General features: G+C 57.5%; 8 protein-coding genes across 8 annotated transcripts; 4 read left to right on the top strand and 4 right to left on the bottom strand.

The window, feature by feature from the left end:
- Positions 1-1,135: 1,135 nt before the first annotated feature.
- Positions 1,136-1,657, top strand: B0T15DRAFT_183378 (uncharacterized protein). The gene has a single exon (XM_062862340.1). The coding sequence runs from the start codon at positions 1,224-1,226 to the stop codon at positions 1,494-1,496; it is 273 nt and encodes a 90-aa protein (XP_062723370.1). The 5' UTR covers positions 1,136-1,223; the 3' UTR covers positions 1,497-1,657.
- On the bottom strand, positions 1,585-3,182 carry B0T15DRAFT_183364 (uncharacterized protein). Its single transcript, XM_062862339.1, has one exon. The coding sequence runs from the start codon at positions 2,983-2,985 to the stop codon at positions 1,672-1,674; it is 1,314 nt and encodes a 437-aa protein (XP_062723369.1). The 5' UTR covers positions 2,986-3,182; the 3' UTR covers positions 1,585-1,671.
- Positions 3,183-4,723: 1,541 nt separating this feature from the next.
- On the top strand, positions 4,724-7,083 carry B0T15DRAFT_183344 (uncharacterized protein). Its single transcript, XM_062862337.1, has one exon. It carries the CDS (start codon positions 4,915-4,917, stop codon positions 6,889-6,891), a length of 1,977 nt encoding a protein of 658 aa, XP_062723368.1. The 5' UTR covers positions 4,724-4,914; the 3' UTR covers positions 6,892-7,083.
- A 293-nt stretch (positions 7,084-7,376) lies between these two features.
- B0T15DRAFT_484662 (uncharacterized protein) lies at positions 7,377-9,435 on the top strand (the record flags this gene model as incomplete). The annotated part of the gene is made up of 2 exons (XM_062866234.1): positions 7,377-7,650; positions 7,742-9,435. 2 exons carry the CDS (start codon positions 7,377-7,379, stop codon positions 9,433-9,435), a joined length of 1,968 nt encoding a protein of 655 aa, XP_062723367.1.
- A 530-nt stretch (positions 9,436-9,965) lies between these two features.
- On the bottom strand, positions 9,966-11,250 carry B0T15DRAFT_183351 (uncharacterized protein). The gene is made up of 2 exons (XM_062862338.1): positions 10,951-11,250; positions 9,966-10,875 (listed from the first exon to the last, which is right to left on the bottom strand). The coding sequence occupies exons 1-2, from the start codon at positions 11,091-11,093 to the stop codon at positions 9,972-9,974; spliced, it is 1,047 nt and encodes a 348-aa protein (XP_062723366.1). The 5' UTR covers positions 11,094-11,250; the 3' UTR covers positions 9,966-9,971.
- A 2,338-nt stretch (positions 11,251-13,588) lies between these two features.
- On the bottom strand, positions 13,589-16,813 carry B0T15DRAFT_183251 (uncharacterized protein). The gene is made up of 6 exons (XM_062862336.1): positions 16,524-16,813; positions 16,465-16,471; positions 16,265-16,411; positions 16,167-16,212; positions 15,813-16,121; positions 13,589-15,765 (listed from the first exon to the last, which is right to left on the bottom strand). The coding sequence occupies exons 1-6, from the start codon at positions 16,597-16,599 to the stop codon at positions 13,729-13,731; spliced, it is 2,622 nt and encodes an 873-aa protein (XP_062723365.1). The 5' UTR covers positions 16,600-16,813; the 3' UTR covers positions 13,589-13,728.
- Positions 16,814-19,877: 3,064 nt separating this feature from the next.
- Positions 19,878-23,189, top strand: B0T15DRAFT_574343 (uncharacterized protein). Its single transcript, XM_062870951.1, has 5 exons — positions 19,878-20,271; positions 20,323-20,418; positions 20,473-21,128; positions 21,187-22,168; positions 22,221-23,189. The coding sequence occupies exons 1-5, from the start codon at positions 20,154-20,156 to the stop codon at positions 22,901-22,903; spliced, it is 2,535 nt and encodes an 844-aa protein (XP_062723364.1). The 5' UTR covers positions 19,878-20,153; the 3' UTR covers positions 22,904-23,189.
- B0T15DRAFT_530618 (Endoribonuclease L-PSP/chorismate mutase-like protein) lies at positions 23,190-24,333 on the bottom strand. The gene is made up of 3 exons (XM_062869182.1): positions 23,930-24,333; positions 23,602-23,763; positions 23,190-23,432 (listed from the first exon to the last, which is right to left on the bottom strand). The coding sequence occupies exons 1-3, from the start codon at positions 24,034-24,036 to the stop codon at positions 23,288-23,290; spliced, it is 414 nt and encodes a 137-aa protein (XP_062723363.1). The 5' UTR covers positions 24,037-24,333; the 3' UTR covers positions 23,190-23,287.
- Positions 24,334-24,476: the final 143 nt, after the last annotated feature.

Below are 24,476 nucleotides of genomic sequence, written 5' to 3'. Positions count from 1 at the left end.
GATCAGCTTTTTTAGGTTGTAAGGCAATGGCCCTAACTATGAAATTTCCGAGACTTGCCGTACCTACACGCAAAGACACTAGAGAGTCCAGACCTAGGGCTCCTAATAACAGTAGTATCTCCAAAGCCTTACGAACTACCTACAGAGTACTAACTCGGGATTTTGCTCACTCAGTCTTGGGACCCCTCATTTAGTACTGTGTAGTTTGATTCCCCTGCTAGTACTCTCGTACGACACTGCCAAATTCAAACCTGCTTCTTCCGACCTGCAAAGAGTCTCGTCGACCAATGAATCCCAACAACGAAGTGCCACTGAGCCTCCGGCCGGCGCTTTGACCTGCATGGTTCGCCCGCAACCAACCATCCTAACCAGGCCCTCGCAGGCTAGAGGCATCCCTTTCCTTGTAGGTGAGGGCCACTTCAAAGTTCAAGCCGCTTGTCTAGCACTCTGACGGCACTGCTGCGAAGTAAAAGGTAGCCATACTTTACCTTGTAGTCCATCATGGTAGAGAGAAGGAGACGGGAGGTTCAACCTTCTGAGCCTCGATTAGGAAACATAGCACCAATCACCTGGTACTACCAAGCAACTGCCATCCAGCTGACGTTGAAGCAGTCAAACGGCCCGCAATTCACCCACCTCACCTAAGCGTGTCTTTGGCCTCCATGCAGTACGAGGTGAGGGTAGGCGAGGTCGAGCTAAGGCTGAGCTTCTGTCCTCTGTTACTCCGTCCCGTTGGCACTTGCGGGTGATTAGTATGTTCATTCCATCGTCGCACGTCTGAGGAGCTATCACATCGTGCTAGTTTCACATCTTCCTCGACTGTTGCGGGCCCTATCTCATATGCGCAATGCCTCGCTGAGACCAATCCGGATTGCTCAAGAAGTCTATGTGAGTACTAGTATGTATTGACCTTTGCTTCAGCTGCGCAAGGTAGAGTAGGCCCGCCACAAGAGACGGTATGTACGTAGGGCTGTGCCTCTGTCTGTCCCGTCTGCAGCGTTGCGGCGTGACAGTCTTTTATCCTGCTTCGCAATCGTTTTGTGGATAGGCCTTAACGTCGGGGCCAACAGAACCTGACAGTAATATATGCTGTGTTCGCTGCGGTCCAGCCAAAGCCTGCGTCTTGCCTGCAGTGTTCAGATATCCTGGCTTGTAAGTGTCTTCTCTTGCAGGTGTGCCACTAATAAGTTGAAGTTACCTACCCGAGGTTGGTGCTCAGCCTGATGTTGAGGCTACTGCTAGTAGTAGTAAGTTGCGCCCGTCTGAGTCACGTAACATCAGTACAGCACTGCCTTGTATCCCATGCACGATACGGAGCACTGGCGCTGACATCCGGCCCACACGGAATGACCTCCAGTTATTGTAACAAGTCAAGGGACTGGCAGCACCACAGACATTTGCGGAATGAACAGGTAAGCAGCTTGGAGCAAGATGGTATTCATGTCAGACCGACAATTGCTTGCAATCTGTCTAATGCGACTCCCCAATCCGTTTAATCCCGTAACCCAAGTCTAATGCGTTGGTGAACTGAACATGTCGTGAGCGTAAAGTGTCGTGATGCGTCGTGATATCTACATTGGTGACATTAGTGTGTCCCAGGGGGACAAGCAGTCGGATGAGGGTCGGCGATCAAGCACCGCACTGCCCCTGATCCCGTCCATTTTCCTGAGTTCACTCCTTTCCCAGCCTGGGGTACTGGCCCCCCTCCACCAAGAACCTCTCTAACCCCAGGGAATCCACGGTCTTGACACACGCCGATCCTTCGAACCGTCCCCGGCGCTTCCCTTCTGCCGTCTTCACGGGCACCCAATTATCATCCGTCACGGCCCTGAAGACATATACCTCTCTCGAGCTGGCCATAAAATCCCCGGCCTCGGCATCTCCCTCCATATGGAACCTCTTAAGCTTGGGCAATTTGCCTTGTAGACTCGTAAACAGCGACCGGAATGACCCTTCGTGAAGGTGCACGCCGCCTGTGCTCCACTCAAACGGCTTGGCTAGGCCGCGTCCGCCGAGGCGGAGGCGTTCGAGGGTGGCGCTGTGCCGGAGTAGGAACGAGCGGAGGTCGTCTTCTGCGCAGCTGACGCCCTCGAGCTTCAGGTCGGTGAGCTTTGTGTAGGTGAAATCGGAGCCAGAGAAGAGCGCTTGGAAGGAGAGGTGGAACTTTTCGAGGGGGGCGTGGTAGGTGTGGAAGGCCAACGTGAGATGGGTCAAATTGACGCTGTAGTGTAGGACGTGTCCCAGGCCGTTAATGGCGCGGAAGCGGGAAGACGGCAGCAAGTTGTTGGGCGGGTCGAGGACGAGGTTCAGGCGGGAGAGGCTTGCGAATGAGCGCGCGCAGTCGAACCAGTGCCGGCGGTCGTCAGCTAAGCGGAAGATCTCGAGGGGTAGCTGGTCGATGGAGAGCGAGGCGAGGCGCACGTGGCGGATCGCCGAGACAATGGCGTTCATGTTCTTGCAGGCCTGGCTGCGGTCTCGCTTGCGGCACGATCGGACTTCAAAGACATCCTTGAGGATCTCGATGTGGTAGGGGCATTTGGTGAGCGTAATTTCGAGGTCTTTCAGGTTAGGCAGCCGCTTGAAGGCCTCTTCGACCATGCTCGATCGGGCGTGAAACGGCGGGAGCTTGCGGGCGCTTTCCTCCAGTTCATAGTACTTGATCCATGCATCCTGGAGCTGCGCACTGCGCTCTTCCGGCTCCTGGAGCCAGTGTTGGAAGAAAGTCGTGTGGCGGGCATTGTACTCGTCGACCTTGGAGAAGTTGAACGTGAGAGACCGGATGCTGCCGCGGAGACGGTCGTGACCAGCGATGCAGCGCAGCCGCTTGATGTCGTCCCGCCACTCGACGGCGGTGAAGTGTGAATCAAGGAGGTATTCGTAGCCTACGTCCGCATACCTGCCCGACGCCAATCGCAGTGCTTTTACGGCCGGGGGATCGCAGTACTGGAAGACGAGTCGGACCAGCTCGACGGGGAGGAAGTCCATGCTGGGACGACAAAAACCATCAAGAGGAGCCAGAGTAACCAGCCGGGCCCATGGGATCGATGGACAGGAGCAACGTCAGAAGACAAAAGCGTAGAGAATATAACATACTGTTTTAATAAGGAAGATGGGTGAGCAGGCGCACCGCACTTATACACCGCCAAGCGCAGGCGTCTGACAGATGCCGGGCCCAATAGACAGTGCGCCTCGAGCATCAACGTCAGCTCTGCCGGCAAGTTGCAACAGCATTGCAAAGCCCTGAGTGGGCGTCCCGATCGCCCCGCTGCCCCTTGCACATGTTGGTCAGCAAGCTGGCAGGCTGGACCCGGGTCGAAAACCCAAGAATTGAAGAAGCGGTTCCGACACCGAATGCTGGGATCAACAAGTCGGTGAAGCTCAAAGAGAGACAAGGGGCAGCAGACCAGGACAGCTGGATGCGTCAAGGTCAAGGCCTCCCGGAGAAACAGGGGAACGGGCGCATGAGCGGCCACTTGCAGGGTCCATGTCGAACACTTCTGCAAGCCGCGACAGGGTCTGGTGAGTGGGTTCCCAACCCTCTGCGGACCACTGGGTCCCAGAATGGCGGACTGGCGGTGGGCGGTGAGCGAGAACGGGCCCGCTCTGTGTGTGACGGAAAGGAGGTGTGACAATTTGATGGACCTCCACCGCCCAGTTCAGCGTGAGAAACTCGATGGGAAATTCGCGCCCGTATCCGACAGCACGTGAAGCGGTACCAATGTGGGCTGAAGACGGCATCACAGTGGTCAGATCGTGGATCTGAGTTTCCCAACGGCTCGGCGGCTTCGAGAAGGTTTCTGTGTGGGCGCACGGAGTAAGCGGTGCTCTGAGATGCAGACCATTGCTGACGAGAGATCCAGCACTGGCAGCGTACCATACATGCGCTTGTGACCCAAAATCTAAGACAGCTCCGTCAACACCAGATAGAAGTGAGCACCCGGAGAAAAGAGATGTCTCTATCCTCTTCTGTGCATGGCCAGGATACCCGAGTGACTGAAATGGCGGAGACGAAGCAGAAAATCTCCAAATGGCGGACCCCGGGCAGCGCACCCGACAGCCCGATGCGCCGTAGCCAGTCCCGCATGCCACAAATGGACTCTGCAAACGGCCAACCAGCGATGATGTCTCATCTCTTTCCATTGGCTGCCTACACCGACTGAAGCATCTTCACACACATCCAGCGGACGCTGCGTACCAGACCATCGGGTGCCCGGAGCCCTGGAGCATGACAGCATGTGGGCCTGCTTGGTTTGGAAACATGAAAGAAGCTCCGTCATCCGAGAGAGGAGGCTTCCATGGATGCAGCGCTTGGTTAGCTGGTTCTTCGAAGGATCGGTGCAGCGTGGCTCCACTATCCTCGCTCACCGCTGACACCAACATCAACCGGGGCCCGTTGGCGATTTATTGGCATGGAAGCCAGACACGCATGCTGGTATTTCGAGATGTGATTCATCTCGTATCGCCAACGGGCTTACGCGAAATGGAGGGAGGGGTAAACAGAGAAGTTGGAGGGGCGATACAGTCTGGCTTGGATCCGAACATGGACTGTCAGGCCTCAAGCGGCGAATTAACGTTACCTAGAGCTTTGAGGAAGACGGATGGAGGTCAAATCCCCATGCGTAGCAACGGAGGGGTGGGTCGTGCCCCGCTTCGGCGTAGTCAAAGTGTCAAACAAGCGACGCACAGACCACATTCCTAGTCAACCTGGGATTTAGGAAAGCCTGTCCGCGGGCACCGAACCGGCAGACTTCCAAGTGACACTTTCAAAACGACCGGCAAGGCTTGCACGACGAACACGCCAACACCATCACGATGCGCCAAACCCATCCAAGGACTCGACCGTAGTCCGCCCGGAAAGCGGAAACCTACTGCACTCACTAAGCGGTTTCGTGCATCTGTTCTGTGCGCCGCAACATGGGACTTTCAGGCCTCCTCGGTGCCGCTGGGGACCGCACAAAATCAAAGAGTATCGCCTCGACTAGCATGACTTCCCTGCCCGCCATATCAACGCATGAAACTACACTCTCCGAGCACATCGCAGATGAGGCACACCTGAAGCCTCTCGATCCGGAACCGCCAGATCTCCGAGAGCTGAACGCATGCCTCGATGCGCTTGCAGCCGTGTTTCCCGATGTCCAGATCGAGGTGTTCCGCGAGATGTTTGCCAGCTTTAGCGGCGAATCGAGGCTGGAAGTGGTCGCCGACGCGCTGCTGAAGAACCGTGTCTCTTGGGTTAAGGGTCGGTGGAGGGCTACCGCGAAAGACGGCCAGCCCGGGGAGACCATGGTTCCGAGCAAGGAGAGGTTTAGGAGTCCAGAGTACAAACAGGCTGTCAAGAGCCTCGCGTGGCACGAATTCAAGGGCTTGTCGCGCTCGACCATCAACGCGGTCCTGGCTGAGTCCAACTATTCCTACCTCGACGCTCGCCAGACCCTGGTTGGCTTGTCATCCAAGTCATGGCGCTTTACCATTTCTTCGCTGTTTCTCCGGCGGAAGCCGGTGTCGGCCACCGAGGCAGAGAACCACCCGCTGGTAATATGGAGGTCAACGGGCCAGGGATCGATAGTGCCCACGCTCAAATCAACCGGCAACGCGGAGCTCGACCGAGAGCTCTTCGATGCGCTCATCCGGCCCCTGACGGAGCGTGCGCGAGCTGACCGCGAAGCGAAGGACCACCAGATAGCCGTGAAACTCAATAGCGCCGAGGCAGAGGAGGCCGACGGCCTTATTGAGTGCGCCTGCTGCTTTACCGAGTCCACGTTTGAGGAGTTCACGGCGTGCAACACACACGGGCACATGATCTGCTTCAGATGCGTGCAGCACGCCATAACAGAGGCTGTTTTTGGGCAGGGCTGGCAGCGGAGCGTAGACAAGGAGACCGGCACTCTTCGTTGCCCTGCTGTCGACTCGCAGGAATGTGGGGGCTGTATCCGTCAGGACGACATGCATAGGGCGATGCTCGAAGAGAGGAACGGAGCCGAGATCCTGCATAAACTGGATCAGCGCCTTGCGGACCACAGCCTTGTGTCGAGCAATCTGCCGCTCATCCGCTGCCCGTTCTGCGCCTATGCCGAAGTCGACGACATTTACTTGCCTGTCGGCGAGACGGACCTGCGTCTCAAGGTAGACAACATCATCAGCCTTATCTTTATGCTGTGTGTAGTCTGCTGCATTCCTGTTCTCTTCCTCCTCCTGCTTCTGTCTTCCGTCATTGCCATTGTTGCCAGCTCCAAGGAGACCTTTGGTGACCGGTTCATGACGGGATTCCGCGCGGCTCTCGCCCGTCGACGCCGGCGCCGGCGCGGACTGCGATTCACATGCCAGAACCCGGAGTGCCAGCGGGCATCCTGTCTCAACTGTCACAAGGCGTGGGTCGACGTGCACGTGTGCAACGAGTCGTCGCTCGTGGCGCTGCGCACGCAGGTCGAGCAGGCCATGAGCATGGCGGTTAAGCGCGTGTGCCCCCGGTGCAACACGTCGTTCGTCAAGACGGCGGGCTGCAATAAGCTGACGTGTCTCTGCGGCTACAAGATGTGCTACGTCTGCCGCAAGGACATTGGCGGCTCGGGCGACGGGCCGGACGTCGGGTACCGGCACTTCTGCGAGCACTTTCGGCCCGAGGGCGACCCGCGGAAGTGCACGCAGTGCAACAAGTGCAACCTGTGGGAGTCGGAGAACACGGACGAGGTGTTGCGCAAGGCCAAGGAGGAGGCGGAGCGCAAATGGATGGAGACGGAGCGGCGGCAGTTGTCGCAGGCCGAGAAGGCGTTTTTGGAGACGGGCGTGTCATCACAGCAGACGACTAGAGCCGTCGATACGATCTTGCGCAAGGGTAGGCTGCCGACGCTGGCCGAGTTCTGCGATATGGTGGTTGAGATCGTGTTTGTATGATCGGTTATTACGGAATAACGCGTTTTGGGATATGGGCATTACGGGGGCGTTTACAGTTTACACATAGGCATGCATCATTGGCGAAGGAAGTGTTACGGTGATACCCGGGAGGATCAGATGCTGTTGGTATCCCATCAAGCATAATCAGAGAACATTCAGATGATACAGTGTGTGGTGCTGCATCTTCTCCAGGCTGTCTTTGAGTCGTGTTCGAGTGGTTCGAGGCTTCGGGCAGGTAAGCGGATAGCTGCCTTACGTAATCACCTCCCAGTGAGCTTCCCCGAATTTTCGTCGCCGTCATTACAGACGCGTCCACTCCGCCGCGGCAACCCCCCCTAGAGCTGTTAGGGTGCTGTCAGTCAACAGACTTTATCGACGTTTACCCCTCCACCGCTCGACTACCAATTTATTTCTAACAACAATATTGTGCTACACCCGTGCGAGTACTCCTGCAGAACTGGTAACTGCTCGACGCGCCCGTCGAAATGTCGAGCCAGACGGGCAAATGGCGTGAGGAGCAGGTCCTCATCATCTGCCCCGGCAGCCAGACCACGCTCGCCCAGGTGGGCTGCAATGAGCTCACCCCGCCTGCGCGCCGATTTCCCACGCGCATGTTCAAGGACCAGGACTCGGACGAATGGCGTCCATACTACACGTACAAGCGCAAGAAGGAAGGCGCCAGCGGCGCGGACGGTGACGACGAGTGGGAGTATGTTGAGGATACCGACTCCGCCGAGGGCGCCGTGTATCCGATACAGGGTGCGTTTTGTGTCAATGTCCTTGATTTGCCATCCAATGGCGCAAAGCAGAGCAAGAAATACATGCTAACCCGGCATGCTGCCGCGACCAGCTGGCCGCATCGCCAACATGGAGGCCTTCCTCGCCTTCCTCGAGCACGTCCACTCGCAGCTGACCACCACGTACCACAACACGCCCATCATGCTGGTGGCCTCCCCGCAGTGGACCCGCCCGGACTGCGAGGCCATCGCGCGCTACGTCTTCGAGAAGACCAAGACGCCGGCCCTGTGCCTCATACACAGCGGCATTGCCACGCAATACGGCCTCAAGTGGCCCAACATGACCGTCGTTGACGTCGGGTTCGAGAAGGTCGATGTCACCTGCATATACGACGGTAAGGTGGTCTCGTACAAGGATGTTGGGCCCGCGGCGGAAGAAGAGATCAGCGGTGGGGAGGTATTCACGCGGAGGCTGGCCAAGTTGATGGAGCGGCAAGGGTTTGATTATGAGATGGCGGAGCAGCTCAAGAAGAGTCCGATTTGTGAGGTGCTGCCGTATGCGCCGGACAGGCCGGAGCTGGCCGAGTTCCCTGCCGAGACAGGCGCAGCGGCCCCGGTGGCGACGTCCATAGCGGACGGGCCGAAGATTGTTGAGCCGGCAAAAAGTCTCGCTCCGGTTGTTGTTGACGACGATGTCGCTGGCGTGGGCGACACCGGAGAGATAGAGGAAGATGGCGTGCTGGACGTCGCGAACATTGTCGCCAGCGGGCAGACCAGGGAATTCCTTGCCAAGAAGGAGAAGGAGAAGGCTGCCAAGGCCGGGCGGAAAGGAAAGGACAAGGAAGGCGGCGACGCAGGGAGGCCGGTCAGATTACCTAACTCAAAGCGGGTCAAGAACGTGTTCCACTACGAGGAGCTGGTGACGGAGGACGTTCCGGTCGCGGCACCGGCGAAGGAGGATGGTGGCAGAGACGTCGGCATGGCCAATTCGGCACCAACAGAAGGGTCGGCGCCCGCCAGCGACGATGCGCCCAAGACAGAGCAGCAACCACAGCCCTCCAGCGAACCACAGCCCTCCAGCGAGGCGCAGCCAGCAACAACAGAGCGGATAGCCCGGCGCGTACGGCGCGACATCGAGGTCGGCCTCGAGCGCTTCCGGTTTGCGGACCGCAAAGCCATCGATCGGATCGTGACGGCCATCTACCGCGCCATCCAGGAGATCGAAGACATGTACATGCGGCCCGGCTGCTGGGAGAACATCGTCTTCGTTGGCAACGGCGCACGTGTCCGCGGCCTCCGCGACAACATCATGCAAACCCTGCAGGCGCGCCATCTCGTCTCGCCCAGCTCGGCCACCATGTTCACCTCGGAGCTGCCGTCTAACATGGGCACGCCCTCGGGAACAGGGTCGCAGACGCCCACATCTTCGTATGCCGGCATCCCCGGCCAGCTGGCGCTCCCGACCGCCACCAGCAGCGGCGTCAACCCCCTACTGCAAGCGGCTACCACAGCAAGCAGCCTGGGCGTGCCGGGCAACGTCAACGCTGCCACTGCCAACAACCTCAATGCTGGCGATGCAGGCGCAGCGGGGATCACGAGCCACCACTTCCACAGCCAGACGCCAACCAACATCCGGCTGGCGCAGTTGCCGGGCTATCTGAGCGAATGGTCCAAGCACGGGTTCGAGGAGGCCATGTTCCTGGGCGCGCAGGTCGCGGCGCGCATTGCGTTTTGTATGCACAACCTGGATGCGCAGGGCTTGCAGGCGCAGCAGCTGATGAGTTTGAGTCGGGTGGACTATAAGTAAGTCTTTCCTTTGCCTTCGCTGGGTAGCTTAAGGAACACAGTGGTGCTGACGGTGGTGGTACTGTAGTGATCTTGGTCCGAAGGCGATTCGCTCGCATGCCATGCTGGGGTAACCGGCCAGAAACTAAGGTGTTGCTAATAGGGACAGCATTGGTTATCCATCTTGTCTCTGGAGTTCTGGGGCAAAATACTGCTTTCCTAAGGGGTGGTTGGGTAGGCGTAGGTAGGATCATTCTTTCAGGGGGTCCGTCCGGGGGGCGGTTGAAGGCTTTGTTCACTGGGAAAAGCAGAGTATGTCTGGACAGTAGCGTTGGTGTTTGCTGGAGATATGAGGACCATGGACGGGTGGTGTATTGGTAGCGCCTGTGTGGTCAATGTGAGCATTGTTAAGGGAGGACGAGCCGACTCTCACTGTATGTGCAGGCCGGTGTGTCGAGTTCGAATCCCACCAAGAATATATACACAGAAGATTGGAGGCAGGGGGCGGAACCAAAACCTCCCAAGCCCCAACGACAACCCCTCTTGATTGGACGTATACTAGGCCAGCAACATCCCCGTCAAGCCTCCCCCAGCAAAGATGGCGGCCGCGGTCAAGAAGCTCGAGGTGGACATCAGTGACAGACCGCTGATGCCATGACCGGATGTGCACCCCCCGGCCATCCTGGAGCCGAAAATGATCATGAAGCCGCCCATCACAGCCCGGGCCGGCGAGACGGCCATGTCGGCAACGGGCCTCAGCGCGGGCACAGCCGACGAGGCAAGCCACGCGCCTCCGACGACGCCCACCGAGAAGAGCAGGCCCGCGTACTTCCTCGCACTGGCATCCCACAGCCACCCGCCCAGCTCCTCAAACGCCGCCGACGCACCCAGCAACGAGCCCCTCAGCGCCATCGACACAAGCTGCGCGCCTCCAATCGCCAGCCCTGCCACGTACGGCGGGATGCCCCTTGCCTCGGCAGCAGGCGCATCCGCAAATTTCACCGTGGCAGCGAGCGCCAGCACGAATCCCGCTTCCAACGCGACCAGCATCGCAGCACGGCCGATCCCCAGCGCTTCATACGCCGCCGGTGCTTTTTTCGCCTTCCCGTTCTCCCCGGCCCTCTGATGAACTTGCTGCTGGCCCCAACCATCGCCACCACCACCACCACCACCACCAGTCGTCGTCGTCGTCGTCGTCGTCCTCCACCTCCGGGAAATCCAACTCCACGCGGTCCCGCCGAGCACGGCGCCGGCCAACGCCCACCTTCCCGACCGCACTCCGCCGGCCCCGAGCTGCGCGAGGACTGTCCCGGGACAGGCGCCGCTCACCGCCATGCCCGCGCCGAGCAAGGCCCCGCCGAGGATGTTGCCGTCGTACCGGGTCGGGAGCAGGCCGAGGGAGGAAGGTGGGCGCGGAGGGAGTGTGGTGAGGCCCAGGGATTGGGTCGTCGTTACTAGTAGTCTGTACATCGTAAGCGAGGTACCTTACGAGGCGGGGGAAGAAGATCGGGAAAAGGGGGGAGGGGCGAAGACAAACGTGCTGCTTGCTGCGGCCGCCAGGAAGGTCTGCAGCATGGTGAAGTCCTGGAAGGTGAACTGAGAGAGGATGACGTCCGGGCTGGAGACGCCTGCTGTGGTCAGGGCGGCGCCCATGGCGAGGCCGGTCAGGAGGTTGTTCATTGTGATGGCGTTTGCTGTGTTTGTATGGTGGTTTCAGTTTGGTTGAATGAATAAACTGGACTGAGCCTGCCTCTGTGGCCGTTATGTCGAACTTCTTTTAAGAAACATCTACGCTACCCGACGGATGGAGATGGACGGGCGGGCGGGTCGGAACCGTCGGCATGGGGGGGGGGCCCAGCACGATGGATGCCTGACTAGTCGCCGACGGCATAGCATAGCGTATTGTACCATCTTCCTGAGGGATTGCGCATCGAAAAATGCCGTCCCGATCTGTGATAGCACAAAGACGACAGTTGAGACGTGACAAGTTAGCGTCTACTGTGTAGGGATAGGCGACGGATCTCGGCAGCGATGAAACAAAGGGCAAAGCGTGTCCCGACTACCGGCTGCGGCAGTTGCCCGACATCCGAGGTCACCATCAATGCCGCTGGTCTTTGTGTAAGTGACGTTCAGAAAGAGCCCCTGAGGCCTGAGGCAGCCGCGCCGCTGCAAGGATCTGTGTAACCGGCTTCCAGAAGCGTTCCAAACCGGAGCTTCTTCCGGAAGCGTGAGATGTGTCTCAGGGGTTGAGGCATGGGGTGGAGTTGCCCGAAATTGGAGAAGTCGTAGATCGGCGATGTCATGAGTCCTTCTCGGGGTCCTCCATCGAAGTGCCGGGTCCCGGGGTTGGAGTGGAGCCCGGCCGGAGACCCATAATTTTACTACCGGCACATGCCGGCCAGGGGTTCTCCGCTTATGTCGCCGACAAGCCCAGGATTCTGTCACTTACACCTCGGTAAGCTCACACCACACCTTTCAGCGGCCATGGCAAACCAGGGACGTGATTCCCGCAGCTTGGGATGGTATTTTCAGTAAGTTTCCGTCCGAGGAAATTTGCACGGTTCGAGCCAGTTACGGCTCGCAGGTATGTTTTGTGCATGCTCGATTGTGACTGTAATATTTCACGCTCATACCGTTAGTTAATGTGTATGAAGTTCACTACCATTCCTGGCGGCACGGTCGATGACCGGTATTCACGGTCATTACCAACCCAGTATTAACCTTACCCTGATATTAGCAAGAGAGTACCATAATCACTACCATTCTTTACTGGGCATGACTAGGAACACTCGACCATCTGGATCAGTCCAATAGTAGAGGACATGCCGAGATAGTTAATGAGGCACCCACAGATATCGGATGGCCCGGCGCGGGCATCCGAATACTTACCTGAACGTTTGGTGGGTTATCTGGTGCTTTACCTCCCGACCACCTGTTGTGAGCATTTCTCAGTCTATATCGTACGGTATTTTCACTCTGCATTGAGTTTTGGAACGGCACCTGTAACATGGAACGCCCAAGACCCAGAAGAAACCGTGAAGCATCACACCGCCGTAGATATCGAAAGGATGGTGTTCGAACGTGTCAGAAAGCATCTGAACCCTGGTGAGGCTAGTTGATAGAGACGGGCTATGAGAGAATCCTCTTCAACGACGTTGGTAGTTGTATGTACTGTACAACACTCTGTACATGGATAGGGAAGCAGGCCCGATATGTCATGAAGCGGGTTATCGCATCTATATTTCCTGGGCTGGGTGCGGACCATGCTCCATACCCATGTACCCTACTCCAGTGCTCGTGGTCAAGGGAGTCAGGCGGGGTATTTACCGAATAGATCGATTACGCACCCTCTACTAGAGTGTTATGTGAAAGTGTGTGGGTGACGGCGTTGGGGTAGGGGCGCTGACATACATGGGTTACAACTTACAAGGTGGTAGTGGCCGGGGAATGTGGAAGACTGGCCGAGGCAGACGCGGCGAGATCGAGAAGAGCTATCGAGACTCCGCGTCTAAACGAAATGAGCAAATTGCACAAACCGCAACTATTGATGCATCATGAACACTCTGCAGCTGTGCCGCCTCGCTAGGTACTGAGCCGAGCAAACATGCCAGACCGCGGCTTGGCCACACCTGGAGCAGCCGCAATAACGTTCCATAGCAACATACAGAGCAGCAAACCTGAACATTATAAACAAACATACGGGACATTATTTCGAAAGAGCATTCATTCTCTCACCGCGTACCCCATGCACATACCTCTTCGGTGTGGCCGCAAACAAACCATTAGCTACATCATTAGCTCATTACCACCCTCCACTCCGAGACACAAAGGTCCCGCCCAGGCCACGTTTGTTGCTTCAATTCCTCGCCATGTTCTCCCTGCGTCCTATACAGTGTATACAGTAAGGACAGATACCCTTCCTTCAACCTCTCTCCCGATCAATCCCCGCTCATCAACATCATCAGCAGCAGTCAAAAAGAGTGACATTGTACTCATCCATCATAAGTACCATACCGGGTATCTCGTAAAACCATAGGTCCAAAAAAGGAATTCGAACGCCCAAGTGAGCATAAGACATTATGAAGGAGCGTCGTGAATATATACTCGTAAACCCTTCTCCTGCCGCCCCTGTATGCTCAAGGAACATACCAAGGGGAAGCATGCTTTCATCCTCCCGTCCATAACAACAACCATTAGTTAAACCATGTTTCTTTTTATTTTCTCCCTCCGACCAAGCCAAAATTAAGCATTAGAAGTGAAGAATGGAGCAAACACGCTGCTCTCAGCCACCCCTCAAGGAAAAGGGACGACCGCACTAGATGAAAAACAGCGCAGCGAAGAACGACGCCAACAAATTACCGGCGCCCGCGCCCCGCGGCATAACCCTGCCCGCAGCGGCGGTGGCAATGGATGTGGTTGGCGGGCGGCCCGAGGATGAGGTGGTGAGGGTGGTGGTCGAGTTGCCACCACCGACACCACCGCCCACCGCCGTCGTCGTCGGGCCAGTCGTGATTGTTGGTCCAGAAGACGGTGGCGGAACCTCGCTCGTTAGAGACGACGAGATCTCTTCTCCCTGCGTAGTAGAAGACGGGCTCGAAGACGATTCTGCCAACGTGGATGTGGACGAGACCGACGATGACTCGGAGGAGGTCGGGGAGGTCGAGGAAGTCGACGTCGGCTGTGTCGAGCTTGAGGGTGACGTGGTCGAAGAAGGCGTCTCAGTAGATGTCGACGGGGCGGGTTGCTCACTGGTCTTTGTCGTCGAGGTGGTGGGCGTGCTGGTAATCGGCACCGGTTCAGTGTTCGTATTCGGCGGCGCCTGTGTGCTCGTCTGGATTGTCGGCGTCTCGGTCACCTGTGACTGCGGCGGAAGCCCTGTGCTGGACGTCGGCTGTTCGGGTGGCTGGATGTCGCAGAATTCCAAGACGTCCTCGTGAAACACATCCCGCACGGTGCGCCACGTTGTCATGACGTCGGCACTGTTGGCTGCTATACACTTCTTGAGGTTCGAAGAAGCAACCATGAAGACGGAGTCGGGTTCGCACAAACTGCTCCTCAGGCCCACCCGCTGGGCTTCAATGTTCATATTGTTGCAGATGGCATAGCAGAGCGGGGGAATGATGGTCGCGTCGCGCTTCGAAAGACGGTGACTAGAACCCCCACGCGCGTAGTACTTATTCGCTGCTACCGTCGTCGTCGTGGAGGTGGGCTCGGCCGACCAATGTGTAAGGTCGGTCTGCGAGGCCCAGTTGCCCGTCGTGATGGTCGTCTTATGGCCGTGAATCTTCGTGACAATCACGTCCATCTCAAAGATGTCGTAGCTCAGGCCGAATGCATTGGGATTGAGGTTGAAATACCCTTCGGTCGGGGGGTAGTAGCCCGTCTCGTTCTCCGGCCATTGCACCCACGGGTAATACGGGGCTGGGATGCAGTACTGTGGCTCGCACACATAGTCGTCACTCGGCGCCTCGGCCCACAGGTTGCAGCCAGGAGGCTTTGGCGGATTGCAGACGAGTCCTGGGTCACAACCCCAGAGCTGGTCCGGTTTCGTCTGCCGGACCGCCGGAGCCGTATTCGTTGGGGCAGGGCAAGTCGTCACATCGCGGATCACTGTTGTCCCGGGCAGCGTGACAGTGACCGGGGGCAGGGTGGCAGTGGTCGTTGTCGTAACCGTGGGCCCGGGGATGATCGACGTGATCACTTCTCCATCCCTGGTGGTAGTGACGGTGGTCGGGGGGAGGACCGTGGTAATAACTTCAGTGAGAGTAGAGGCAGGTAGCGTGGTGACCTGCGTGACTGTGTTCGTGATGGTATCTGTGAGCTCCCGGGTCGTCGTGTAGGTGCTCACCGTGGTGTACGTAGAGACGGTCGTCGCGGTCACCACGGACGTCTGGGTTGTGTAGATCGTCGTGCTATCAGTTACGGTAACCGGGTACGACGTGGTAAACGTCGAGACGCGGGTTATTGTCGTGCTGTCTGTCAATGTAGTTGGCACAAGTTCAGTCGTCACGATAGTGTTTGTCAGAGTCGTCGGCACCGTCTGGGTAATTGGCACCGTGAGCGTGTCCGTGACGGTGTCTGTGAGCTCCCGGGTCGTCGTGTAGGTGCTCACAGTGGTGTAGGTGGAGACGGTGGTCGTTGTCACCACAGATGTCTCCGTCGTGTAGATTGTCGTGCTGTCGATTACCGTAACTGGATACGACGTGACCAATGTCGACGTCTTGGTCAAGGTCGTGGTGTCTGTCAATGTTGTCGGCACGACGTCAGTGGTCACAATGGTGTTAGTCACAGTTGTTGGCACCGTGAGGGTCGTTGGGACCGTCGTCGGAACAGTCGTGACAAAAGTGGTGATCTGTCGCAGTTAGCAACCACGCAAGCTTGAGAGCCCGGGGAACTTACATATGTCGAGATGACTGTCTGAGTGGAGATGCTCCATTCTGTCGTCCCCGAGGTGACCGTGACCGGATAACTGAAACTCGTGGTGTAAGTTGTAGTATGCGTCTTGGTCGCCGTGGTGGTCTTGACCACAGTGACGCTGTTGGTCTTGGTGGTAGGCTTAATGATGGTGGTGGGCTTGACAATGGTGGTCGGGATTGTCGTCCTGATGGTCTCTGTTGTCGTTGTCGTCCGCCATTTGGTCGTCGTGCTAACCTCGCATGCCCAACCATACCCATTGCAGACCGTTGTGGTCTCGGTGACCGGGTAGGACTAGGTGGATTAGTCTGGCACTTCAACAGAGATTAAAGAACATACCGTCGTGTAGGTCGAGATCTGCGTCGTAGTGATGAACTCGGTCGTCCTGGGCGCTGGTCAGCGAGGCTTGGGGTAAAGGGATTAGCAGGCAAACCTACTCTTCGGTAACGGTTGCTGTGGCCGTGACCTCGTTTGTTTGCGTGGTAAGCCAGCTCACGGTCTCCAGGTCGGTGACCGTTGCCGTAGCGGTAGCGGTAGCATAGTCCGTGACCGTGACCGTGACTGTCGAGGCCGGCTGGGTCTCGCTGCTGGACAATTAGATGCTTACGCCTAGGCGGGGTGAGGACTCATACGTTACGGTCTCACTGCCATGGCCTGGTCAGCAAGTTCCTAACTACGATTGTCGAGACAACTTACAAGCAAGTGGTCGTCTTTGTTTCGATGTGGGTAACCGTCTTCGTCTTGGAGCATTCTGGTGTGTAATGGTTGCCATTGTAGTCGACCTGGTTCCCTTCTTCTGTATTCCCTGTCTCGTTCGTCCTCCGATACAGCGGTTCCTCCACAGCAAAGGCAAGATGAGCGACGGACAGGGCTCCAAAGCCCTGTATCAGCTTCGTCAGGAGCATTGTGCCCTACCAGGTCGTATGCGATGACCTAGACGAACGAGCGAAACGGGCCTGGCTCACAGAATAAACGAACGTGCGAGCAATGAGGGGAGGGGGCTGCGCGCAACTCAACTAATGTTGTTTGCGGCGCCTCTGCATATAAGGCTGGGAGCTGGGGGGGGTGTAAGGTAGCTTCGTAACTTGTGGACGGAAATGACCCAACTGCGTGGAGGCTTGGCAGGCAGCGATCTCGCGGCCTGTCTTGCAAACACTTTTGGCCCCCAGCACAGCGTCGAGAGACTCCATACCTTCAGACAATGCCCCAAGAGTGCACTTGTCGATTCCTTCGCCTGAGACAACTTCAAGTTTGGTCTGAGGAAGGGAGTTTCGAGCAGAGCTTTAAGCTCGCCACATGCCTACCTAGATCAAGAGGCTCAAGAGACGAGGGATGCGGGGGGACAAAGAAGGTGCTGGGAGAGCTCCGAGGGAAGAGCTCTCGATCCCCGAAAAACATACAGCTGCAAGGTCCGAGCAGAATAGGCGAGGAGCCACCACACCTCCCCTACCTATCATGAGAAGGCACCGTTGCTACGGTGGATGAGGGCACTTAACCCCCCCGCTCGTAATACACAGGTGCGCTCACTCGCCCGACCCACCAGGCACATCAGGCCCGTCCGGCAGCCGGGAAGCCAATAACTGACGGTTCTCTCTGCTCACCGCAGTCGCAAATTCCGGCAGGAGCTGCGGTGCCACATCACGGCTTTGGGTACATCTCACGGGAGTGTTGGTATCATGGCTGTGAAGCGCCTCATTGCCGGAACGATTTGCTGCTCTGGCACTGGGGCAGTCCGTGTACGATGTCCTCAGTAGAGTTGCCGCGTGGCAATGGAGGGGTTGGGCGTAAGCAGACGGGAACTCGGCGCAGCAACGAGCGAAATATTGCTGGCCTTTGAGAAGATTCGGTGACCTAAATGTTGCATTCTTGGCGGGGCTGGTGAGTGGCCAGGGAGCGACGGCCAGGCTGGACTGCGGGAGGGATGATGACTGGATGATCAAGCCCCGATGAGAGGCTGAGAGGTTCATGGCTTCCAGGTTGACAGGATCCATCAGCCCTTTCGTTCTCGCTCCGGAAGCCATAGGTCCGCACAGGGCGTCCTGCTGTCTCTCCTCGGGGTGCCGAGTTGAGCCGCACGTGATACCGGTAGATGAACCGTAGACATTGCAGATGCGAGCCGGTTGCCCCGCACAGAGGACGACAGCGGTAGGCGCGGACGGTAGAAGAAGAGGGCTGTACGGATACCCGAGATATAGAAGCCACGTCGCTAAGAGAGGTCTGCCTACCTCCCATAGTTACTGCTGGTGATTCCGGAATGCACTGTTTATTATTAGCCGTCATGACAGTGGACCCCTGCACCGGTGCCTTGCAGGCTGCTGCTGCCACCTGCTTCTCGCTTTCGGGGACAGAGACTGGCTGACTGGGGTCATCGCAGCAGCGACGCGTGGATAATGGTGGCGGGAGCTGTTCTGGGCGAGGCCGCTTCTCATTCCTTCACCTTTTCGGGCCTTTGTCAGAAATGGCGCCCCCATTTGACACATTCCAAAGCTCAACCAACATGTGAAAGAACAGAGGGCTTGCAAGCCCAAAGGTTGGTTCAAAATTGATGGAGAGAGGGACCCACGCGAAGCAATCCACATCGGGAAGGAGCTAGCAAGGTAACGCTCGATGATTGGATTATCAGCACGGTCCATTCCGGTTACGTCCTAGCCCTGCAGGGCAACCGCATAGAACCCACAGCGGGGCCGGGTCCTGAGCGGGGCCGCTTCTTGGTGCCCCGCACAAACTTACACAAGTAGGCAACGGGGTTTCAACTGTCAGCACCGCTGCACAAAATCCCGAAGATTCATTCTGTCTGACAACCTGGACGAGCAGCGACTGCAAGAACAACCCTTCCAAATACCAATAAGTATGAATACGGGATGGATTCCATACACAGCTCGCACTATGGGGATTGTCATCTCCCCTCATTCATCTAATCACGGAGCAGCCAGTTCAGAGTGGCAAGCATGGCAGAAGGATCCAGGAATATCAGGACAGCAATACTATCTCATCAACACAACCACTTGGCTGTTCTGTCCATCGTCTGCCAGCCAGGCTGGGGAATTAACTGGCGTTACCACGGTTACCACTCGTATCTCGCCGCATCCAACCATCTCGATGGAATGGCGGGTGTGATCTGGTTCCGCGGTAGGGCACCCGCCGTTGCATCCATGATGAGCACAAAAGTACGACGTGTACGATGCATCGGCACGCTGAAATCGGATAGACGGCAAGCACACCATAACAGGGTGTCTGTCTTGTGAAGCAGAAAGAACGTCGATGAGGCGACAACCTCTTCTCCCGTCTGTGGATAGACATCTGAGCAACGACAACTCACTTCGCAGTGGCGATCACGAGCCCCACCGTCTACAAGGCTGAGATGAGCCGATCGTCTGCGATCGTCTGCCGGCCCGGTGGTCAATTAATTAACCGGGATATATCCCCGTCAACTGCTACTATACCTACGTAGTTGTCATTGCTTTGAGCCGGCAGAAGTTTGTTGAATCGACACTAGTAATGTTTCTCGGGAGGTGGTCCCTATTCAATCCCCCCACCTGGTGCTCGCGGAAATCGAAAAGAGCTTCAAAGCCCGATTGAGAAGGTGGTGGCCCGGTATGACCGGACCGACGCGTGTGTCGGGCACTCCGGGCGCGGCGGAATGGTCGTCAACAAGAAGCCGGCGGCAGCAAACAGCTCTAGCAAGCGCCTGAATCCACCTCACCTCACCTCCCCATGCTAGCAACGTGTAGGTCACGCACGAATTCTCTTGTTGGTTGCGGTCCATAGCTTCGAAACGCGGCCGATCAAGGCGTGTTGGAAGAGTTTGCCACTCTAACAGCGAGCGCCTGTGCGTACGAAGTATACTGTGTAACTACACAGCAGAATCGACTTGGGACCATTGAGTGCAGCCAAGCAGCATGCGGGCCAACCGCCAATGAGGTCGGGGCCGGTCAGCGATGGTGGCTGACAGCCAAAGGACAAACAAGGGCGCACCATTGGTCTGAGTCTGACATCCTGCGGGGTTCTTGATCCCCATTCTGTTGCGACCCTTTCTTTCTCTTCCCAGGGCGGGACAGCTCCCACGGGGGCCGGAGCATGGGTCCGTCGAGGCTTTTGTCTGGCCTCGAACTGCTTGTCTGCATGTTTTCCATGCTTCATGGCATGTGTTTGTTAGCCCGGCACGGCCCATGTGTCTGTGGATGGCAGCCGTCTTTGCGTGACTAGCATCTTGGGGCGTTCCCAAGGATACTCTCCTGCAGGCACATGCTGTCCCGCTGCTGTTCCTACTCCTCTCCCGCTCCCCTGCCCTTTTCCCTTCTCCCTGGCTAAACGGCCGAAGTCACCATGTCCGGACCGGGCCTTATCGCCGTGATGACGGCTTTGGCCTCACTCGCGCTCGGCCAAGCGGTTTGGCTACCAGATCAGGTCAACACAAGGATATGTCAATGGCGACAGCTTCGAGGTGAGTAGTGTCGATGCTGCATTCGTCCTCGCTCTTTCTGACCTTGCCCAGCTGCTGTCCTCCGGGACACAGTCTATCTGGACGGAGGATACCTGTTGTGGCAGCCGGGCTTCACGGATGGCTCGACTGGGAACGCTGTCTCCGATGGTGAGTTTCCGCCCGGTGTCACAGCGATGGGATGGGATGTTGACTCCTTTGTAGATAATCCGCTGGGGTTAATCTACACGCTGAACCTCAGCACCCCGTTCAACACCACCCAGAATATCTCGGCCATCCTCGGCACGCTGGAGAAAGGCGCCGGCGCCAACCTCGCACCGAACTACCAAGACGGCGCCCTTCTGGGCAACAACGAGGAGTTCTTCCTGTATGGCGGCGTGACGGTACCGACCAGCGCCTTCTCGGATCCTCCGGGAGACTCAGTTCTGGGTTACTATGCATATCAGCAGAGCGATGCACCCAGACAGGTCTTCCGCCCGCAGTTCCTTAGCAAGCCGCTCGGAGTCAACGTCACTCGCTACGTTGCGTATGGCGGGGCCGCCAGCGCGCCTTCGGAGAACCTGGCATGGTACTTTTCCGGGTTGCGGTCTCGCAGAGGAGGCCCTATCTATGACCCAAACAGTGCAAACGACACGACCGCCCCGGTCGAAGTATCGGAGACGCTCATCATCTTAGACATGGCCGAGCAGCAACGGGAAACCTTCACTAACAAGCCGCTACCGCCGCATATCTCGGGTCGCGCGAATCCGGAATTTGTCTGGGTCCCTATCGGGTCGCGGGGGATCGTGGTCGCCCTCGGAGGCGTTGTATACCCCGATTTTGTTCAGCCCGATGGTCACTCCCAGAACGCAACAGCTAGCGTAGGTCTTTCTAGCCCCTTCCCTTTCCACTTGTCTTGCCTCACCCTAACCCCAACAGGAATCGCAAAGCCCGGAGTTCATGTCGACCATCGACATCTACGAGGTCGCCAGCGGCAACTGGTACCGCCAGCAAACGACAGGCGGGCCTAAACAGCTCACGCGTGGGTGCGCAGTTGTCGCCCGTGCCCAGGACAGCTCGAGCTTCAACATCTACTACTACGGTGGCTATGATGGCCTACACCAACAGCAGGCCTACAGCGACGACGTGTGGGTCTTATCACTGCCGTCGTTTACCTGGGTGAAGCTGGCGTCCAGTGACGCGCGAGGACGCGCGGGACACAAATGCGTCACGCCCTACCCGGACCAGATGCTGGTCATCGGCGGCTATTCAGACATCGATCCTGCTGTGTGTCTGAAGGAGACTATCCGGGTCTTCAATCTGTCGGCCGGTGCATGGATCGACCGCTACGACCCCGCCGTTTACTCAAATTACACGGTTCCCAGCGCCGTTTACAACGCGATCGGTGGGTCTGGTACCGGAAGCGCCACCGGGACGACGCCCTCGCCCTCTGGATGGGATTCGAACGAACTGGCGAGCGTCTTTGCCACGCCGTATCCGATGAGCAAGATCACCACCTACTATCCGTATGCGTCTGTCGGACCAACCAATACCACTAATCCCAACGTTCCTCCGCCATCAAACGAGGACGAGGGCGGCGGTGTCCCATCCTACCTTGCTCCCGTTCTCGGGGTTGTCCTGGGTGTGGTGTTTCTCACCGTGGTAGCCGTGTTGCTCCTGCTCTGGCGCCGCCGCAGGTACTTGCGTCGCAGCACTTTGAGCGAGGCCGAGACCGAAGACACCAACGGGCACCGCATCAAGTCCTGGCTGCGAGGCCAGCCCAGCGAAGTCAAGGCGCCGACTATCACCTCGTATGACTACACGCCGCCGAGTTCGACGGACGTAGATACCACGGCAGTGCCGCAGCGGTCGATCGCCGAGATGATGAACACGGAGGTTCACGCCCCAGTCGAGCTGCCCGGTACGTTGCTTAATCATCTCCATTTCATCCGCGACTAACCCTCTGCGCTTAGGCAGTTCCTTCCCGGCCGAGCTTCACGACAATCCCCTATCTACAGCAGCCGCAGCCGCAGTCGCCGCCCACAGCAGCAACAACACGGTCTCGGACCCGAGCGTGCAGCAAACGAACCACAGCGCCTTCTCCGACCCTACCCCTCCGCCCATTCCCCACGACGACTCCCCCATCGTGCACCGCCCGGACTCAGACGCCCTCGGCCGCGCGCCCACGACCACCACTACCAGCGTAGGCACCTCGCCGACCGGGACATCGCCCACCGGCACCGCAGCAATGGCATCCGCCTCACCAGGCGGCGCCGGCGCATCCCCGTCCAAGGTGCTATCGGGCGTGTCCAACCTCTCGGAGCGCGACCGCGCCCACTTGCGGCAGATTAGCGACACAACCGTCAGCAGCGTCACCACGGCGGGGCCATCAGGAGGGCCGGGAGGAGCAATGGTGGAGCCTATCAGTATCAGGACTGGCGGTGCCATCGTCGAGAGTCCCGCGGTCGTGTCACCTCCCACGGCGACGGGCGACGCGCCGGACTATCTGAGTGCGCGGTCCGTGTCGGGAATCGGGTCCACGTTTGGGCAGCAGGCGAGTCCCTTGAGGAGGAGCGTGTTTTCGGAGGATATTAGTGGCGGTGAGGAGGACGGTGGGCAACAGGGGGGGCGTGGGAGTGGTAGAAGGAACAGGTGAGCTGAATGAGATGAGGGTGACGTTTTGGGTCATGGGAAGGTATCTGGGATAATGAGCTTGGCGTTTGGTGGGTGGGTAGTCGGTATACATATAGGTTGGGTACTATAGGCTGGATCGCTCGCTCATACCCGGTTTCTGTCCATTTTGCCTACTAAAACTTGCTGGTGCCCCCTGCGGCATTGTTGGATAGCGATGGTCTGTAATACAGCGCTGGTGAGCACTTCAAGGTCAAGTCAATGGCGGTCCTTGGAAGGTTTATAAGAAGTCACGGTCTCTATAGGGAGTAACTCTATATACCTGGAACCTAATCCTCGTTTCTGTGCTTCATCCGAGGATGAGCTTGTCCGTTGCCGAAGCCCCTGGAGCTGATCCTGCCTCGGGATATCACAGCAGCGTCTTCTGCTCCCCCGAAGCGCCCTCCTTCTTCGCCGTCACCTCAATCTCGATCTTCATTTCATCCAACATCAGCCCGGCCTGGATCATAGTCGCCGCCGGCCGGACATCGCCGAGCCATTTCTGAAGGACCGGCCTGTTATTCAAACAACGACAGCAGACAACGGCCACATGTCAGCGTCCACTCAGCACAACCCACAACAATTCCCCCCCAATCTGCAACCCCCCTCCTCCCTCTCACTCTGCCATCGCCCTTGATACAGCGCTGTTGCCATAAAACATGGAAAACGAAGCAACGTACATACCAGGTCTTTTCAAAATCCCGCTTATCCGGCAGGATATACCGCACCCGCACAACGTCAGCCACTGTTGCGCCGGCCTCGGCCAGCGCTGCCGCAATGTTGTGCATGCACTGCTCCGCCTGCTGGGCCACGTCGTCTGAGATGGCGCCCGTCTTGTAGTCATATCTGTTTGTTTGTGATATTTTCCCCACATCAGCCCGTCAGCACTCATCATCTCATCTGTTCTGTCTCTCTGACGTAGGGAAACTCGAAGTCAAGGGGCATTGGACTGTATGAACTATGAAGGAACAGTGGAGAGGGAGAGGGAAATGATTTAGGACTTAGGATTTACCCCGTGCAGCCGGATACAAAGACGATGTCCCCCGAGACGACGGCGCGGGAGTAGCCGATCTGGGCTTCGAAGGCCGAGCCGGAGGAGATGAGTTTGCGGGTGGCCATCACGGAAGGAAGGAGAAAGCTGGTGTGTTTATGTTGGTTGAGGATGGTAGGAATACGGGTCGGAGGGGAGGAGACTCAAGGGGCTTCGATGGGACCTTTTTCAAAGCTCTCCTCTTGAAAGGTGAGTCATAGACTCTCGCGATGTTTACTCCGTTCTGGAGAAAGGCGCTATAATACTAGTAGAGAGCTTGGCAAACCCTAACCCTTTTTTGAGAACGGGTCATTACTCAGGTATCAAGTACCGTATCAGGGTGCCATCTCACTAGTAGTATTGAGGCTACAGGGACTTTGGTGAGGCTCTTGCTTTGTGGCAATCGAGAGAGACTAGAAGTTCGTTTTGGACGCCAACTGCTAGGGGGTTAGCACGCATGACTTCCCACGGAGGGTCAGTGAGCCGCAATATACGTAAGCTGCTCCGGGCCGGCAGCCGGAGGGGAGCG

Source organism: Chaetomium strumarium, assembly GCF_033439665.1.
Source record: "Chaetomium strumarium strain CBS 333.67 chromosome Unknown B0T15scaffold_3, whole genome shotgun sequence".
NCBI lineage: Eukaryota > Fungi > Ascomycota > Sordariomycetes > Sordariales > Chaetomiaceae > Chaetomium > Chaetomium strumarium.
The sequence above is the reverse complement of the archived record's forward strand: the minus strand, read 5'-3'. Positions and strand labels throughout refer to the sequence as shown.

Bases quoted from the DNA above. Each gene is read 5' to 3' on its own strand.
- B0T15DRAFT_183378 (XM_062862340.1), top strand. From the start codon at position 1,224: ATGTTGAGGCTACTGCTAGTAGTAGTAAGTTGCGCCCGTCTGAGTCAC.
- B0T15DRAFT_183351 (XM_062862338.1), bottom strand. From the start codon at position 11,093: ATGAACAACCTCCTGACCGGCCTCGCCATGGGCGCCGCCCTGACCACA. The intron at 10,876-10,950 runs GTTTGTCTTCGC...TACGATGTACAG, and splicing joins GCGGCCGCAGCAAGCAGCAC to ACTACTAGTAACGACGACCC.
- B0T15DRAFT_183344 (XM_062862337.1), top strand. From the start codon at position 4,915: ATGGGACTTTCAGGCCTCCTCGGTGCCGCTGGGGACCGCACAAAATCA.
- B0T15DRAFT_183364 (XM_062862339.1), bottom strand. From the start codon at position 2,985: ATGGACTTCCTCCCCGTCGAGCTGGTCCGACTCGTCTTCCAGTACTGC.
- B0T15DRAFT_574343 (XM_062870951.1), top strand. From the start codon at position 20,154: ATGTCCGGACCGGGCCTTATCGCCGTGATGACGGCTTTGGCCTCACTC. The intron at 20,272-20,322 runs GTGAGTAGTGTC...GACCTTGCCCAG, and splicing joins TCAATGGCGACAGCTTCGAG to CTGCTGTCCTCCGGGACACA. The intron at 20,419-20,472 runs GTGAGTTTCCGC...ACTCCTTTGTAG, and splicing joins TGGGAACGCTGTCTCCGATG to ATAATCCGCTGGGGTTAATC.
- B0T15DRAFT_183251 (XM_062862336.1), bottom strand. From the start codon at position 16,599: ATGGCAACCATTACACACCAGAATGCTCCAAGACGAAGACGGTTACCC. The intron at 16,213-16,264 runs GTAGGTTTGCCT...ACCAGCGCCCAG, and splicing joins ACAGCAACCGTTACCGAAGA to GACGACCGAGTTCATCACTA. The intron at 15,766-15,812 runs GTAAGTTCCCCG...TAACTGCGACAG, and splicing joins AGACAGTCATCTCGACATAT to ATCACCACTTTTGTCACGAC.
- B0T15DRAFT_530618 (XM_062869182.1), bottom strand. From the start codon at position 24,036: ATGGCCACCCGCAAACTCATCTCCTCCGGCTCGGCCTTCGAAGCCCAG. The intron at 23,764-23,929 runs GTAAATCCTAAG...ACAAACAAACAG, and splicing joins TTTGTATCCGGCTGCACGGG to ATATGACTACAAGACGGGCG. The intron at 23,433-23,601 runs GTATGTACGTTG...TTTGAATAACAG, and splicing joins CGGGATTTTGAAAAGACCTG to GCCGGTCCTTCAGAAATGGC.